The 16581-nt window shown below is 43.4% G+C and overlaps 1 protein-coding gene and 1 long non-coding RNA gene across 3 annotated transcripts in view; one reads left to right on the forward strand and one right to left on the reverse strand.

Moving 5' to 3' along the window:
• LOC141571695 (uncharacterized) overlaps nucleotides 1–16581 on the forward strand; it is a 62223-nt gene that overhangs the window by 24632 nt on the left and 21010 nt on the right. The window lies entirely within an intron of this gene.
• The window catches only part of SLC16A10 (solute carrier family 16 member 10), a 102298-nt gene that overhangs the window by 11515 nt on the left and 74202 nt on the right, over nucleotides 1–16581 (reverse strand). For both annotated transcript variants that reach the window (XR_012496715.2, XM_019734949.3), the window contains exon 4: nucleotides 8016–8159. Coding sequence is in view for 1 of the 2 variants with exons in the window: in XM_019734949.3 (XP_019590508.3) it covers nucleotides 8016–8159 (144 nt within the window). In the remaining variant the exon portion in view is untranslated. The remainder of the gene's footprint in view (nucleotides 1–8015; nucleotides 8160–16581) is intronic.

Genomic DNA, 16581 nt, shown 5'->3' on the forward strand with positions numbered 1-16581 from the left:
CTGTCATAGGAAATATATGATGCATAAACTATAATGAAAACAGTAGTCTATACTACACCCTAAGAACTAATTTAGGTAATCCAATTTTACTCATAGTGTAAATCAGTATGATTATTATCATCAAAGAGTCTTTTCAAACATTATGTCTTCTGGTGACACAGTGCAGATATGTTTGACTTAAGTACCCAGAGTTAAGGCTGAGAAATATTTTGAGACACTGAACACTTTCCGTTTAGAGTTAGAGTAGTAGACAGGATCTAACACCTGGTTTGCCTGCCATTTGGTAGGTACTGTGCTGTGTGAATAAGACCTGGTTCCTACTCATGGGTTGTGGGGAGACGAACATGTGAATACGTTTACATGAAGTGTTCTAGATGCTACCATAGTTGTATATTCAAAGTGTGGTGGGTACAAAAGAAGGAAAGAAGCAGACAGTTCAACAACTTTTTTAGTCAGAGAATAAAAACTGGACAATTCATTAATCAGCAGAATGTCTTCAAAAGCATCTGGTTTTTTAAAAAGTATAATGGCAACTTGCATTTCTTTCCCGTTTATTAAATGCCAGGCATTGTTCTAAGCTGTCGATGTGCTCCCCATGCCAACTTTAGGAGGTGGGTACTGATGGTAGCCCCATTGTACAGAGGACGGTGATACTGGGAGGTTTGGTAACGTGCCCGAAGCACAGAGGGAGCAGCCTGGTCCGTGGTCTGTGTGCGCGGTCGCAGGGAGCTGACGGGGCTGTTCCCAGAGGGACCTCCAGAGCCGGGCGATGGGCAGGAAGGGGGGGACCACGTCCAGCGGCCACGCTGATCACAGTTCATGTGTCCTGTCTGCCCATGTCCCGCTAGGCACGGCTGTGGCTCCCCGAGCTTGGTGGCATGCGTCAGGGCAGCCCGTCACCTTAACGTGCACCCAGGTCCCCTGAGGAGCCCCTGAAGAGGCAGCGTGTGCGTGGAGACCCAGGAATGGCCGTTTCACCGGCTCCCCAGGTCACTGGACCACAGTCATGGTCAAAAACATGCTCTTGAAAAAGGTTTCACACTCCAGGTTAGGTCTCTCTTTGACACTATCAGACCATATAGCTGAGTATATTTTTCATTACTAACATTGGTTTATGGTAGAAATGATAATTAGTTTAAGACTGAGTTGGCTATTTGAAAAATAAGTCTGGCACCTCACATCTTCTAAAGAACACAATCTCCCCATTCTCCTGATTTTAAAATTTTCTACTTAAATATCTTTTTCCCCAAGCCAACTCAACTTCCAAGAAAGCACAAGTGTAATTTCTTGGCGGTGGGTAATTATTGAGTTTGCAGCCTGGTAGGTTGGAAAGAACCTCAGAGGGACCAGGTTCTAACTCTCTGTAACCCCAGGCAACTAAAAAGACTTCCTGAGGCTTCCCATCCATGTCAAAAGAGATCTAAAGATAAAGCAAAATGTACAAAGTGGTTTGAAATTAACAAGTAAGTAAAGGTTTAAGGAGTTTTTTTTTTAATTGAAAAACTAACCAGAAAAACACTAATATTCTCAATTATAGAATTAACTCTACCTACAAACATAAAAGGAGGTAAATATGGAGAGTCATTTGACTCTTAGAAACATAAGTATCACCACACACTCCAGAGAATCCAGAATAAATTTTCAGGACAGTATGGGGCCAGATTCAATGGGCTTAGTTAGGAAAGCCACAGACCAAACATTCCTAAACACACATTGTAATTACACTAGGTTAGCTTTCAGAAATAGATTCTCTTCTTTGAATGTGCATCCTACTCTTTTACTATTTTGTTCTCTTCCAAGATAACAGAACCAGAATGAACTGTTGAAAGCCTAGCATACTATTTGGCACAAAGTAACTTTTGCTCAATGAAAAAATGGTTTTTTGGGCTAATTTACATAGCATGATAACCAGGCACTTCACTTTTAGTAGTTATCCTCATTTTTCTGTCCACTTTTGGCCCCTGCAAATTTTTGTTCTTTGGTCAGTGTTGTAAGAAATCCACTTAAGAGTTTCAAATGTATTACTACGTATTTTGGGCATATTTCCTCTCAATACTTAACCTGACTGCAAGTTCTCCTTTTCTCAATTCAAACTAGATTTATATTTTCTCTCTTTTTCCATAATTTGACAATCATTGTTAGTTTTTCTTTATTAAATTTTAATAACTTGTCAAATTTAAATTATTTCAAAGTAAAATTTCTCAGTTTTTCTTTAAGAATTGAGTACATAGAAATTTACACATTTACTCTTTAGCATTTCTCAGAAACTAACTAGCTGTTTCGACCTTATTTGTAGCTACAGCGGTGAGAAACGATGCTCTTTCCCGGCAGGTGTCACTCCCCAAAATGGAGCTCCATTGGGGGGAGCAGGCCAGCTGGCGGACACACCTCGTCCTCACACACAGCGAGAAGGAGCGCATGTCGAGGTTTAGCAAACTGCTCGCTCGTAGGGGAGGTTCAGGACGTCATCACTTCCCAGGACAAATACTGATCCGTACATCACATATTGATTCATCTGTAGCTACTGGGCCCCAATGTTTGAAAGGAAAATAAATGTAGTATTACATGCAATCTTTTTTTCTTTCTGCAAACATAGGAGCTCTGGTTAGATTTAAGTAAGGGATTCAAAGGTCTCTGATTCTCTTCTGGGCTCCGCCACTGACATTTAATAAGGCATTGACAGTTGAGATGGCTTTCTTGCTTTTGTTTTCTTAGACTCATGCAAGGAAATATCTTCTGTCATAATATTACAGGCTCTAGAATAACCCCCTGCTTCAGTTAGTTTATGTACCTAAGAACAAATTTTTTTTTTCTTTTGCTGTTACCTTTCCCATTTCTATCACAAAGAGAGCATTCTTGGAGAAATGTCCGTCTTTTTGCTCAGGAATCTAAGTATAGTTCAAAAGGAAAAACGAGCTGCACCTGGGTAAGCAGAAGGCCTTTTCGGATGGAGGCAGACACACAATTGCCCACAGTTAAGAGCCAAGTGTTCCTCCTATAAATGTTTTCAATATAACATTTCCAGACTTTCGAGTCTCTGGCTGGGAACCCAGGGCAGAAAGCAGTTGGCAGCAGAGCTCTGCCAGTCCATCACAAACTGAAGGGGAGTGTCCAGCCACAGCCAAGTGGCTGGCTGCTTCTGAAGCACACAGAGGCCACAGGCCTTTCAAATGCTTCACAGGGAGTCTGTTCCACTTTCCCGACAGCACATGAGTACGGCCATTGCTGCCTGAGGGAGGCACGGGCCCCAGTGCCCTGGCAGAGGTGACAGCAGGGGCCCCATGGCCCTATTCCTTATGCAAGGGGGGGACTGCTCAGTGCTTGGAGTGTTTCGGAAATAGCTTACGTTGATAAAGCATAGGCTCTTATCCCGAGGTATCTTTAGGAAAATGTAAAATGGAACGGGAAACTGGGCAACACTGATCAGTTCGTTCTACCTCAGTCAGAAGAGGAAGTTGACACAAGAAGATGGCTATGAAAGCGGTGAACTTTGCTTCACGACCAAAGTAACTCATGAGTACCTTCTTTTCAAAGTTTGAACCTTATAAAAGTGCATACAGTGATATATGGAAGTCTCCCTTCAACCCCTCCCAGCCCTCAACTCATGCCCACTTTCCATTGAGTGGAATAACCACTCAATGGTTTGGTTTGCGTCCTCCTACACCCTTCCTAGGCACGCACACAGCTTGTTGGGGTCTGTCTGCTTTACACAGATGGATATGATGTCCATGCTTCAATATGCCCACGTCACACAGAAATAGGACATAACGGACAGTGATCTAAATCCAAAGTTTCTGATTCTTTCACCACGGAGTGGCAACTTCCAGACCTTTGAAACACTCACACTTCTGGAACACTTACATATTAAACACACAATCTGTTGTAATGTAATGGTGAGTAGAAAGACAGGCCTGTGAAGAAAGATGGGAAGAAGATACCAGGACACAGCCTTTCCTCTCCCACTAAAGTACATATTCTAGGAACCTGTGCAAAGATTTTCTTTACATTATTATTCTGTATAATGAAGTTCAGTCATCTCTTCACTTAGCATTTAAAATTGTTGGGCTGAAAATACCTGGAACCCAGGACCTTTCTGGAAGTTTAAATTCAGAACTCTTTAGCAAAAGTGGGAGGCATACTCCTAAACTCTTTGCTACCTATGAGCAAAGTCTTTTGTTCAGGATAACCAAGGTCTCCTTTCTTGAGACGCGTTCCCAATCAGGATCTGCTTCAGCATTTAATAGAATATTCAAACATAGTAAAGCAAGGACTATCAATTGTCTACTCTGGACCGACACTTGACGTAAGCTGTCACCATGAATTCTCATCATAGCCCTCTGCCAATTCTGCATACAAATTGGTGGCAGGACTGGTGTGAACTCATGTCTTATTTTCAGAGCTTGGGCTTCTCCGCTCTGCAGCCTCGCATACCCAAGATGCCCATGACCAGAAATCAGACCGTGTGGGAGGTTGTGAAGTGTATTCTGTGCCCGGCTGCTGCTCAGAGCTGGCTTCAGGGGGACACAGAAGGAAGAGAACTGTCATAGCCCCATAAGGCTGGGATAGAACAGACGAAAGCAGAGAGCAGGTATGTCCCGGAACACGCCCCAACAAAGGGAAGGGAAGAGAGGGAGGCAGCAGGAGCATCCAGCCCTTAGAGGCTGGGCCTGAGGCAGACAGCCAGGGATGGAGAGCCGTAGAGAGAAAGACGAATGAGTGAACAGGCAGAGCTGGAGTTGGTCATGGTAGAGAAGAGCCAAGAATGAAAAACCACACCAGACATTTGGGAGTTGGGCAGGGAGGCCAGGAAAAAGGCACAGAGTGGGGAGTTATGCGAAGGGGCAGGTCCAGTAGCCTGCGTGGGCCGGGCGTGCGCTGGCCCCGGTGCCACTGCGTGTTGACAAGCTGGAGCCCATGGCTGGCTCAGGACACACTGAAGGCCTGCCTTCTCCTTCATGGGTCTCTCTGAGATGCAGTCATGTCACCTGTGACTCCGCATGTACCACTGGGTGCCACAGACACTGCACCGCATTTGAAGGAAGGAAAACAGACTTAAAAGATGACCTAAGAGGTTGCGATGAACCTTCCATCCAACATGAAATTACTATTAACTCACTGCTGTGTAACTGCAGACCAAACATGGGACAAGCTAGGAAAGTCTGTCTTTTCTTTTGTAAATTACATGTACTATGTACTAAAATGTGCCACCCAAAATGTGACTGACCTCATTGCCCAATGTCATGGGGAAATTTTCAAAAGCTGTTTTGGAGTAAAATGTTGATGAATCAAATAGACGATGACTTCATCCATTGTGGCACCTTCGTCTGGACCGCCATCATGTCTCACCTGGACCACTGCGCTCATCTCCTGACTGTTCTTCCTGCCCCCTTGCTTCCCTCCCAGTAATCCCTTGGCCACACACAGGGCCTTTAAAATGTAAAATCAGACCATGTTGTTCTCCAACAAAGACCTATGACATTTAAAGTAAAATCTCTTCACCTGGGCTTGCAAGGCCCTGTGTAATCTGGCCCCTCCTAGCTTTCCGAACTCTTTCCGTGCCACTCCCCCTGTCTTCTTGAGCTCCCAACATACCCAGCTTTTTCCAGCCTCCAGTCTTGCTCCAGGGACTCAGCGACCATATCTGTCTGGTTTGTGTCACCCCACCAGGGTCTAGGCATGTACTTGGGTCCCAGTAAGCGCTCAGAATTTTTTGAAGGAATGAAAGGCAGCTGGAAAGTGTGTAAGGCAACAAGTGTCCGTTAGAGGGCTCCCTTGACACTTGGGAAAAAGACCAAATGGTCTGCTAAATGTGTGACGATATCCACAGGCATTAATAAAAGGGGGGATGATCACAGTACAATAAATGCTTTAAATTGAAGTGGCACTCTCCAGCTATGTCCACCTCCTCCTGGCTGTACGCCCAGACTCCCTGCAGCTGTCTACCTGGACACACACACGCATAGTGAGGGAGCCTCTCCGTCCCTCAGTGTTTGCGTCTCTATGGGGAAATAACGCCCTCAAGGTGCTGGCGCAAGGAGTAAAGGAGACACGGCCCGTAGAGCACTATTCGTCGGCATGTGGAAGAGCTCAGTATATGGTGGTCGTCACTACTGCACAGCAACCAACGGAAGTTACTTTGTGTGTTCTGTGCCATTGAGTCAGCTCCGACCCCGGTGACTAGTGACGTCCGCAGTGGCCTGTCCTCGCAGCCCTGCTCAGCTCCCGTAGGCTCATACCCGTGGCTTCCTTTATGGAGTCACTCCACCTCATATTTGGTCTTCCTCTTTTCCTGCTGCCTTCTGTTTTCCCCAGCATTGTCGTCTTTCCCAAAGAACCCTGCCTTCCCATGATGTCCCCGAAGTAGGATGGCTTCAGTTCTGTCGTTTTTGCCCCATCCAGCCCAGGAACGCCAGGTCCTCAGGTCTCTTTCCCAGGTCTCTCAGGAACTCCAAACTCAACCTGGCTTTCCCACAAGCACCACAAACTTAGCGTGGCAAAAATGAGCTCATCATCTTCCTCCAATTTACTGACTTACTGATCTTGATAAAACAGCAAAACCATCTGCTCTGTTATCCGAGCCGTAAATCTCACACCCAGATTGGGTCACTCCACCGACCTCCCATTCTCCGTACCCCTGTTTTACTCCTTGTCTGATGCCAGCATCTCTGCCTTGCTTCTTCCTGCCCAGAGAACTCCAACGGGCTCCAACGGGTCCCTCTGTCTCCACTTTTTTTTTTTTTAAATAACAGTTTTATTGAGATATAAATTCACGTACCATGAAACTCACCCATTTAAAGTAGACAATTCAGTGGCTTTCAGGTCATTAATAAGTTTGTACAACTATCACTACTGTCTAATTTCAGAATATTTGTATCACCCCAAAAAGAAACCCCATACCTAACAGCAGTCACCCCCATTCCCTCCCCCCTCCACTCCTGGAAACCACTAACATACTTTCTGCCTCTGTGGAGCTCCCCAATTTGGACCTCACAGAAATGGAACCTTCAACATGTGGCCTTTTGGGCTGTTACAACTCTTACCCACTCTCCACCTCATTCCACCCTTCATAGTTACTGGGTTAAACTTAATCAAATACAACCCATGTCAGAGTAGTCCCTTACTTAAAATCCTTTAATGGTACCTAGTAGATTTCAAGATAGAGTTCGTCCTCTTTTGTGTTTATAAAGGCCCTTCCCAACCTGGCTCCTGCCTACCCGCTCAGCCAATCAATCTGTTCTCTCTGTATTCCATTCAAACATTCAGTTTTCTGGACGTAACGTACTATGTCACACCTCCACCCCTCTGCCCAGGTCTTCTCTGCTTGGAACACCTGCCTCTGTCTTCCGATCTATCTAACTGCTACTCACCTCTTACCACTCTGCCAGCCCAGGTGGCCGGCTCAGATCCTCACTAGTGATTCAGAAGCTTGGTGCCTGGCATGTTGCCATGGCACCCATCTAACATACCCATTATACCACTGTTTCCACATTATCTCCCAGGAGACCATCAGCTACTGACTGTGGGTACAGACCATGTTTCATCTGCAGCATTAACACAGGGTCTGGCATGGAAGAGTCACTTCGATACTTGTCAAATGAGGTCCAAACGATCTTAGAACGAGCATTTGATTTGTGTGTACTCCACGACACCCAGACGGCAATTTCAATAAAGAATCTCCGAAAGGCACACACACCCTGAGTTCCACAGATGTTGCAAAGGTACGTGACTATGAGAACTATGCTGAAACGAAAACATTCTGCTTAGAAAAAGCAATAGGCAAAAAAACACTTCGGCTTGGTGGAGTTCCATGATGAAACAAAGGAGATCGTTGTTTGAGCGCCAGTTTTTCATGTTGAAAACCCAAAACTCTCAACTGATCTTGCCCTTGAAAAACTGCTTGCAGAAGTTAGGTTCTAGAAAATACTTCTCATTTTTACAGAAGAATTTAAGCAAATACGTACATACGCATATAAGGAGCCATTAGACAATAAGAATAACTTTGCTGAAAGCAGTACCTGAAGATAAACCTTCTTCACGCCAGGCACGTAGTCTGCAATCCGCCCGAAGAGCAGCCGCCCGACGCCTGACGTGATGCCAATGCACATGAGCAGCACCTCTTTGTTGTTCTCATCTTGAAACCGCTCATTCACGTGTTTCATCTGTAGCCCGAAGAGAAAGAAGCCACACTGAATATGGTAGGAAACCCGGACAAGGTTTGAGGCTGTGCACGAATGCCTTTCGGTCTCTACAATGTTATGGACTCCCATCCCCTTCCAAATGCAACTGTTTATAAAAGGTGCTCTGTGAGAACATATGAAGAAAAGTTAACAGGATTTAGCTTGCATGAAAGAAAGAAGTTTTACAAGAGGTGCTTTTTTTTTTTTTTAAATAAAGGGCTACCCACACACACTTAATACGTTGACATCGAGCCATTAACTAACGGAAGAGCACAGAAATGTGAACCCACCACACAACCACGCTCTCTCCAGGAAACCCAAGGGTCCGGCACGTTATCTCCTCCCCAGTGAGGCAGTTTAAGAAGCCACTCTGGAGTTTCTTCTAGAAGGGCCTGAACCAAACGGACACCCCTGAATTAAGTTGTACTGGCGCTTCCAGGATAAAAGCATCGTTTCTCTACCTGTGAATTTGCCTATTTGTATGATGTCAGCAGAGATACCGATACCAAGTCAGGTTAACGTAGTAGTTAAAGGAAAGGCCTCTGAGAGACGCTGGGGTCCAAGCCCTGCTTCCATCCCTTAGTAGCCTATGACCCTGGGGCAGTTCTGAACTTCTAGGGCCTCAGTTTCCTTGTTGGCAAATGGAGGTAGCAATAGTATTAGGTTGGTGCAGGTTTAAAAGGTTAAAAACAATTGCAAAAACCACAATTACTTTTGCAGCAACCTAATACTTCAAGAGGGTAGTTGTGAGGATTAAATATCTGTATACAGAACTTAGAAGAGTGCCCGACACACCGTTAATAACGGTCAGATACTAATTTTAGCCTATTTTCTTTAAGGGGCCTTTTCCTCTAATTTACAGCGTACGTAGGACAATGACTGCAAACCCACAACCTGACAGTGTTTAAGAAGGCAGCGTGACCAGGCAGCGTGACCAGGCAGCGTGACCAGGCAGCGTGACCAGGCAGCGTGACCAGGCAGCGTGACCAGGCAGCTGTTATGCTGGGTGACACAGCACGCAGCTCAGCACCCATCGTCTAATACAAGCTTTGTTCCCACAGTCCGGGTTTCGGTTTGCCACCCTTTCTTAACATGTCCATTTTCTCAGTGATCACCTTCCTGGGATCACTGACCGTCTCATGGCAAGAACTAGCATGTCTACACTCCTCCTGCTTTCTCTGAAATCACTGAAATGTTCGAACAAACATAAAGAGTTGTTTCAAGCAATCAGACCTCACTGTCCCCTACACCAAACACCGGCCTGACTTCTGGAAGCCTGCAAAGCAGATTTCCCAGTGAGCTCAAAGGCCCAGATGGTTCCCATGTAGCACGTTGCAGGTGACACCTAATAAGACACGTCCATTTTGCATTTGAAAGCCCACTTGGTTATGCCAGCACCATCACATCTGTCTTTCCTCTTTCAAAACTGGTTAACGGTTCTCCTTCACTTCTGTATTTTCACACTGGTCCAGAATAATCCTCCTAAATATGGCTTTAATCTCATCAATCCCTTCTTCATCAGTTGCCCACTGCCTCCATTTCCACTCCTTAGTTTGGTATTAAAAGCCCTCCTTAATCTGTAACCAGTGTACCTTTGTACCTTTATTACTTGCTGGTCCTTGACCCAGAAGCACAAACTCAAATGTCTACAGGATTCAGGCAAATAGCATTCATGGAGGAAAACAGACTAGTGGAGAGGGGGAGCATACAGTTAAGTTGATTATTACCATATAGGGCCACCAGTGTGGCCAAATCCACCTCCCGGCCCCCTTTTATTTTAAGGAGAAGTGAGAAATCTGGATTGTGTGAAGATGTTGGCACCTAACTTACATTTAGAGCACTGCGTGATCCAGCCTCACCCATGCAAGCCAAACAATCCATGTCTGCACCCTGCATTAGGGCCAGCTTGGAGCTCAGCCCAAATCCCATCTGGCCCAGCACAATGGGTTCATCCAGTGTCTGAAACATTCTCACCTCTCTGCATTTCTGCTGCCTCTTCTACCTTCTTTGACTTTCTAAATCCTACCCATTCTTTAACACTCTGCCTAAATCCCACCTTTTCTATAAAGCTGCCCTTGATTATCTTAGCCTTACACCCCCTTGTTGTTACTGCCGAAAGTTTCCGTGGGCATCTTAAGCCCTGAGAGCTCCCACCCAGCCTGTACAGCTTCTAACTCTGCACACACTCGTGAGTAACTCTTCCATGTCAGACTGGACATGCCCCATGGAACTCGTATCCCTCCACACCTTGCCCTCCCTCCATGGCACGTAACACTACTACTGGCCCAACTAACCCCACGTAGAAACCTGACAACCATCCTAGATCATTCCCTCCCTCTCTCCAAAGCCGACAGTCAGCACCCAATCCGGATGCTTCTTACCTCCTAATCTCTCTCAGACACCCTTCTGTTGGTCCACTTTCCCCACAGTGTTTTAGTTCAGGTCCTTACTGCTCCTCGCCTGGACCACCACAACAGCCCTCTAACATGCTTCCTGCTCGAGCCCCCACTCCTAAGTCTCTAACCCATATTCCCTGAGACTAGCAGATTAAGTTCAAAATTAAAAATAACGTTTCTCTGCCTAAGATCCTCTGATGGCTCTCACAGACTTCAGGGCAAAGCTCGAACTCCTGGTTTGACAGATCAAGCCTTCCTGCCTTGGGAATGCAGCTCACCTCCAGCTGCCTCCTTGTAGTCACCATGTTAACATTCTGTTGTCCAATGTGGTAGCTACGAGCTACACATGGGCTACTGAGCACGTACTAGGGCTACTTCGAATTGAGATGTGCTATAAACACACAGCAAAATAGACACACAGCAAATATAGAAAACTTAGTAAAAAAAAACACCCCACAAAAGATCTCATTAATAATTTTTAAATATTGACACCATGTTGAAACAACATTTTAGGCTACATTGGTTAAATAAAATATATTATGAAGCTAATCTCATTTTGTTTATTTATTTTTACTTTTTAAAATATGGCTACTACAAACTTTTTAATTCCACACGTGGCTTGCATTATATTTATTGAACAGTACTGGTCCAAGAAATATACTGCAAAGTCTAAGTTTCTTTGGCTGCAAAGATAAGCCAGCTGTCGATAAAGGTGACCTCAAAACTGGCTTATACCTGCAGGCCCTTATCACTAGTGCTCCATCAAGTGAGATTAGATAAAGGAGGAGATGGATTCCAGCTCAATTTTGAAGAAAATGAATAACCTGATCTAAGGCAGGTGGGATATAATTATGTGTACTCGAGCTTTATTTGGAATTTGAATCCAGACTCTAATGTATTTAACCCACTCCAGGAAGCACCCAAAGGTCTACTAACACTTTTAAATAAACCACCTTTAGTATTCAAAAAAGACTGAATTTATGAGTCATTCTTCTGATGAAACTAAGAACACCTGCCTGCCAAACAGCTGCTATCCTTTATTAGTGGGTTGTGTTTTTTTCCCCTGCTCTACTTTATAATCCTTAAAAAGAATACAGTGAAATGTTTTGGGTCTTTTGAAAAAAGGTACATTTGGTTAATTCAAATTATGCTTAAGTGGAAACTTACCTCTTCAAATATAAGGGGCACTATTTCATTGACTTTTGTTATTGTTGTCATTGTTTAAATAAAGCAAGAACTTCAGCTTCTAACACTCCATCCTCAACTTCAGCCAAAATCTGCAAAGTCTAAGTTTCTTTGGTCATTAAGTAAGGGACCTGGGGATGCTGGATCTCTGGGTCCTAGAGGTCTTTCCTCCTGGAGGTGGTAGTACTCGGGAGATCACCAGGGCCTCCAGTGCTTGCTGCCAACTATTTTACAAATCCCTGACCATCTCTCATCCTCTGGAGACTGGCATGTACTTCAGTTTAGCAAAAGCGTGAATATTGAGCAAATCTGGTATTTGGAAGAGGTTCCTCTCTCCTCACTAGAGCCCAGAGGCAGACCCCTTTTGAGAGTTTGGGGGCAGCAACCTAAGAAAGCGAAAGCGATCGTCTCATTAAATTAGCCTCAGCCCCCGCTTCTCCCGTCTCCACCTCTCCCCTACAGGGGAGCCACAGTGCCAGCCACTTGGAGACGTCGGATAATGTTCTTCCACTGAGAATCCAGGCCGAGTCTTCTAGCTCTCAGTCAACCATAAAGAAAGTTAAATGGGTGGCCATAGTAGAAAGTCAGCTCCAATAAAGCTGACATAAGTACATCAGAAACTCAAGTTTCTTTTCTCTTTAGCAAATGGTTTCACAGTAGAAGAATGCCTAGCAGATGGGAACCCCAAATCACTTTATTTATAGAAGTCCTTGACACCCAGTGGTGGTACACACCTGCAAAGCAAGGAGGTCACTGGTCAAAAAGCCCATTCATTCCCTGGAGTATTGTTTTCTAAGATAATGTTATTAGGTCATGTCTGATAGTCATTAGCCTCAACTTCCCTCTTCCACCCCCCCCCCCTTTAAGAGGATGGCTGGTTTTTGCTTAATGTCCTTTATGTAATGCTTATGTAACTTATTACATTAAAAATGATTGTTTAAAATCTTTGGTGCACACAAGTTAAACCACAGGCACACCTTGCGGATATTGTAGGCTCAGTCCCAGACCACCGCAATAAAGCAAGTAGAAATCTCTGCTGGTGGAGGGTCTTGCCTTCGGTTTATAGAAAACGCAATTGTGAAGTGCCAGAAAGTGAGGTGTTCTTGTATATTTTTGTGGGAAACAGTAGTTCAAGAAGAAGGGAAACGAACTACAGGAGACTTAAACCAAAGATAACTTTACTTCTGACAGTGCACTTGAAGGAACAGCCTGACTGACTCAAGTAGCAAGTGCCAACAAAGGCAGTATTTTAGGGACGCTAGGAAGGCAGGGCAAAAACAGGCCCAACAGAGCACTGCAGGCTATGGAACTAATGGAACAACAATTGCATTTGCAGAATGGAGGGGGAAAAAGTCAGCCATATTTATCATCCATTGTTGTTGCAGTTACTATGCCCTCTGGGAGATAAACAGATTCCAGGCGCACACACAGCCCTCAGCTGCTCTTGTCTATGGTGATTGCGATTCCCTGGTCCCATGCCCTTCCTCTTCAGATACATGTCATCAAACCGAAAAGAGGACCACAAGTAGCCTGTGCTAGGGGAATAAACGCTTATGGCCACAGCAGGGGACCTGTATCTTTTACCTTTGCATGGCACATCCAAAAACAGGGTAATAAATGGTACACAATATTTGCAGTGGTTTTGGAATTCAGAATGATTTCTGCAGCTTCTGACTTTCTCACAGGGATACTGGGTTCCGAGCACTTCGGAGATTAGCAGCTTCAGCTTGTTGCCTCTCACTTGTTTGCAGTTCAATTTCTAAGACTATATCCATTCAACATGTAAAACGCTATTCCATAACTCTAAAAGAGCATTCTGCCTAAACATACTCTTTAAAAGGTAAACTCAAGGGAAAGGGCCTGGCCCCTTTAAAAATCAGACGTACATTTGAAAGGGAGTAGAAAGCCTGTTAGATTTGGTTAATGAATAATCTCAGGATTGGTTGCAAATCAAAACTTTACACCACCCTTTGACTTCAAAGTAGGAGGAACAAATCTTCTGAATGGAATGAAGGTTTGGTTTGTTTTTTTTCTTTTTTAAACATCTGTGTTTTCTCTATCTCTGTGGTTGCTAAGAAAAGGAAGTAAATTTTAAAAAGCGGGGAATTCCCTTCGGAAGTTTTACATGAGCGCCGCACACCAGCAAGCCCGTGAGGTGATTAAAAGAAGAAAACTACATCGATTTGGGTACAGACAATTAAGCCCTTTACATCAAATAATGTTAAATAGGACCTTATGTCCATGAAGATGTTGATTAGGTCAGCCTTAAAATGTCATTTTCGCTTGTCAAATTTGATCAACTGTGCTCTGAGAATAAAACAGCTATAAGGTATGCCTGAAGTGCAAACAAAATTTATTTGCCTGCCAGCATTTTTAAGGACGAACATCTTTAGGCAGCTCAATGTCTATTTACTAATAAGATATTTCCGTTGTGACTAAATTCGTGGTACAGGTACCTACTGCTTCCTCAGCAGCTGACGAAATGGAGAGCAGACCTTTGGCCTAACAGGACTCTAGGAAGTAGGGGTAGTTGGTTCTGTTTGTGTTTTTAAATGGCCAGTCTTTCCATTTCATTCAGATGGGTGTCCGTGGTGTGTAATCATACACGGCACTGGTAAGACACATACAAGTCAGGATTGAGAAAAAAGAGGAAAGTTTCCAGAGTAAAGATTATTTAACAGCCACCAAGGGGAAGAAAAAGAAGAGTTCAGAAGGAAGAAAGATGGCTGATGGTTCAAGAATGTTCTAATTTTGAAAACATTTTCTAACTCTAAAAATTCCATAAAGCCTTTACTTTTCCTTTTCTAAAAAACAATTTTCCTTAGATTAAAACAAAACAAAATAGTCCATCCTTGACATAGCATCATTTAAATCAGGCCAAGATTTGGCAAAATGTTCTAGAGTCGTTATCAATGAAAACCAATTTGGATTTAGATGCCAGTTCAAATAATCTCGAATTTCAGAAGGTAAGATGGACTTCATCTTAAAACAGAAAATAACTCACTAGGATTTATAGGTAACTTGAAATTATTTAGTGACCCTGACAATAATTTCTGTGTCACAAATTACCAAAAACTATACTAGTCCTTCCTGAACAATGAAAGGTGTTTAATCTGTTGGTTTGTTTAAATTTTATTTTAATACACCTAAATCCAAATTTGATTCTGAACAGTTTCTTTCTTGGAGTCTCATTTTTGGCACACCAGAGTCACCACTCTGTCCCCCTTGATTCCTGGCTAGTTTAGCTGAACACAATGGAATACGAATTCCCCAGGGTCTGTCTTATCTGAGAAGTTAGACCGTGTCTGCTCTGGTCAAGACGGCTCCGGTGGCCTCTGCCGTCGCCCGCAGCCTGCCTGCCTAACTGACTCAATCTGCAGCAGAACACTTGCAGGATACACGGTGGTTGCCAAGGCTTTTGCAGATATGATCAACGCTCTTATGAGGCATCATGTGTTTCCATGTTTGCTTTTTTTTAAAGGATATGCTCTGTTAAACTTCCTCCTGGATTTATCTGGAGATAAAGTCACTTATTGGCTAAATGTGCATGCAAATAAATAGGTAGGCATGAGCTATAGCATCTCTAATCAATAGATAAATTTCATGAATTTGGAAAAGTAGTCCAAAATGACAAATGCACCCAACAACAGGCTAGTTCAACTAAGCTTAAATTTTAGAAATTTAAGATAAACTTCATCTTAAAATAGGAAGGGATAATCTCAGAAAGTATTATTTAAAGATTTGGGGTAACTTGATTTCTTTACTTATTTAATGGCTCTGGCTAGAATGTCACGATGCCAGATATTTTTTAAATGATCAAAATTGGTTCTATTTCTTCTTGAACAATGAAAGATGTGTAGAGTGGTAGTTTATCGAAATTTTAATTTATTTACTTTAAGGTTGATCTGATTTCTGAAAGAAGCAGAGAAATGGAGCATTCGTTCTTGTTCAGCTTCTTAATTTTGCCCTTAATTGTAAAGCGAAGAAAGACTGATCCTTTTATAAATATTCTGCCTTCTAACCTCTCCTCACTAAGAGTCCATTGGACCTGTGACGTTGACTAGAGAACTCCTTTACGGAAGTCTCCCACCCCCTTCCTCCTGCAGTCTTGGTAAGGCATACAGTGTTGAGTCTTTCTATTAATGTTGAGTTATCTAATTGCTGACTCTCCCTAGTGTTACATCAAATTCAAAACTATGTTTGTCTGGTAGAAGATGACACATTGTTAGGATTAGGCCTAGATATCAATTTTCCTTCCACTATGGTCATTTCCACACACTTCTGAGATTGTCTACCCCAATCTTTCACCCTTTCTTAAGAATAAGATTATTTTGGAGTCCGAGGGTAGGAAGATGTGATTAACGTTATTTTAAACATATGCAGTTCTGTCTTGTGATTTTCACAGTGTTTAGTAAGAAAAAGACCATTACCCCTATAGGAGGATTTTTTAAAAAAAAAAGTGGAAGTTCTGAGTGGTCTGAATGAAGGCAACTGCCACAGCAGAGAACACTTTTGTAGACTGAGAGTTGGAAGGCCCAGGCATCGTAGGAGAAAAAATGTCTTTGGAGTCAAATTATGAGCTCTACTCCTTACTGATTCTAATATCTTGGGGATCAGTTTCCTGACCATAGATACTGCACATTCGTTCACAATATGGGCAGTACCATCCCCCTGGGGTGTTTCGGAAATTAGTGGAGGCTCTTTTTATCTTTCTTACATAGTTGTGGCCAAGAATTACCTTTAAAATTTTTTTATTTTAATAAAATTTATATCATATAACATTTACCATTTTAACCATTTTGAAGTGTACCGTTCAGTGTCAT

Source organism: Rhinolophus sinicus, chromosome 2, assembly GCF_057876585.1.
Source record: "Rhinolophus sinicus isolate RSI-liver-muscle chromosome 2, RSI-T2T, whole genome shotgun sequence".
Classification (NCBI taxonomy): Eukaryota; Metazoa; Chordata; class Mammalia; order Chiroptera; family Rhinolophidae; genus Rhinolophus; species Rhinolophus sinicus.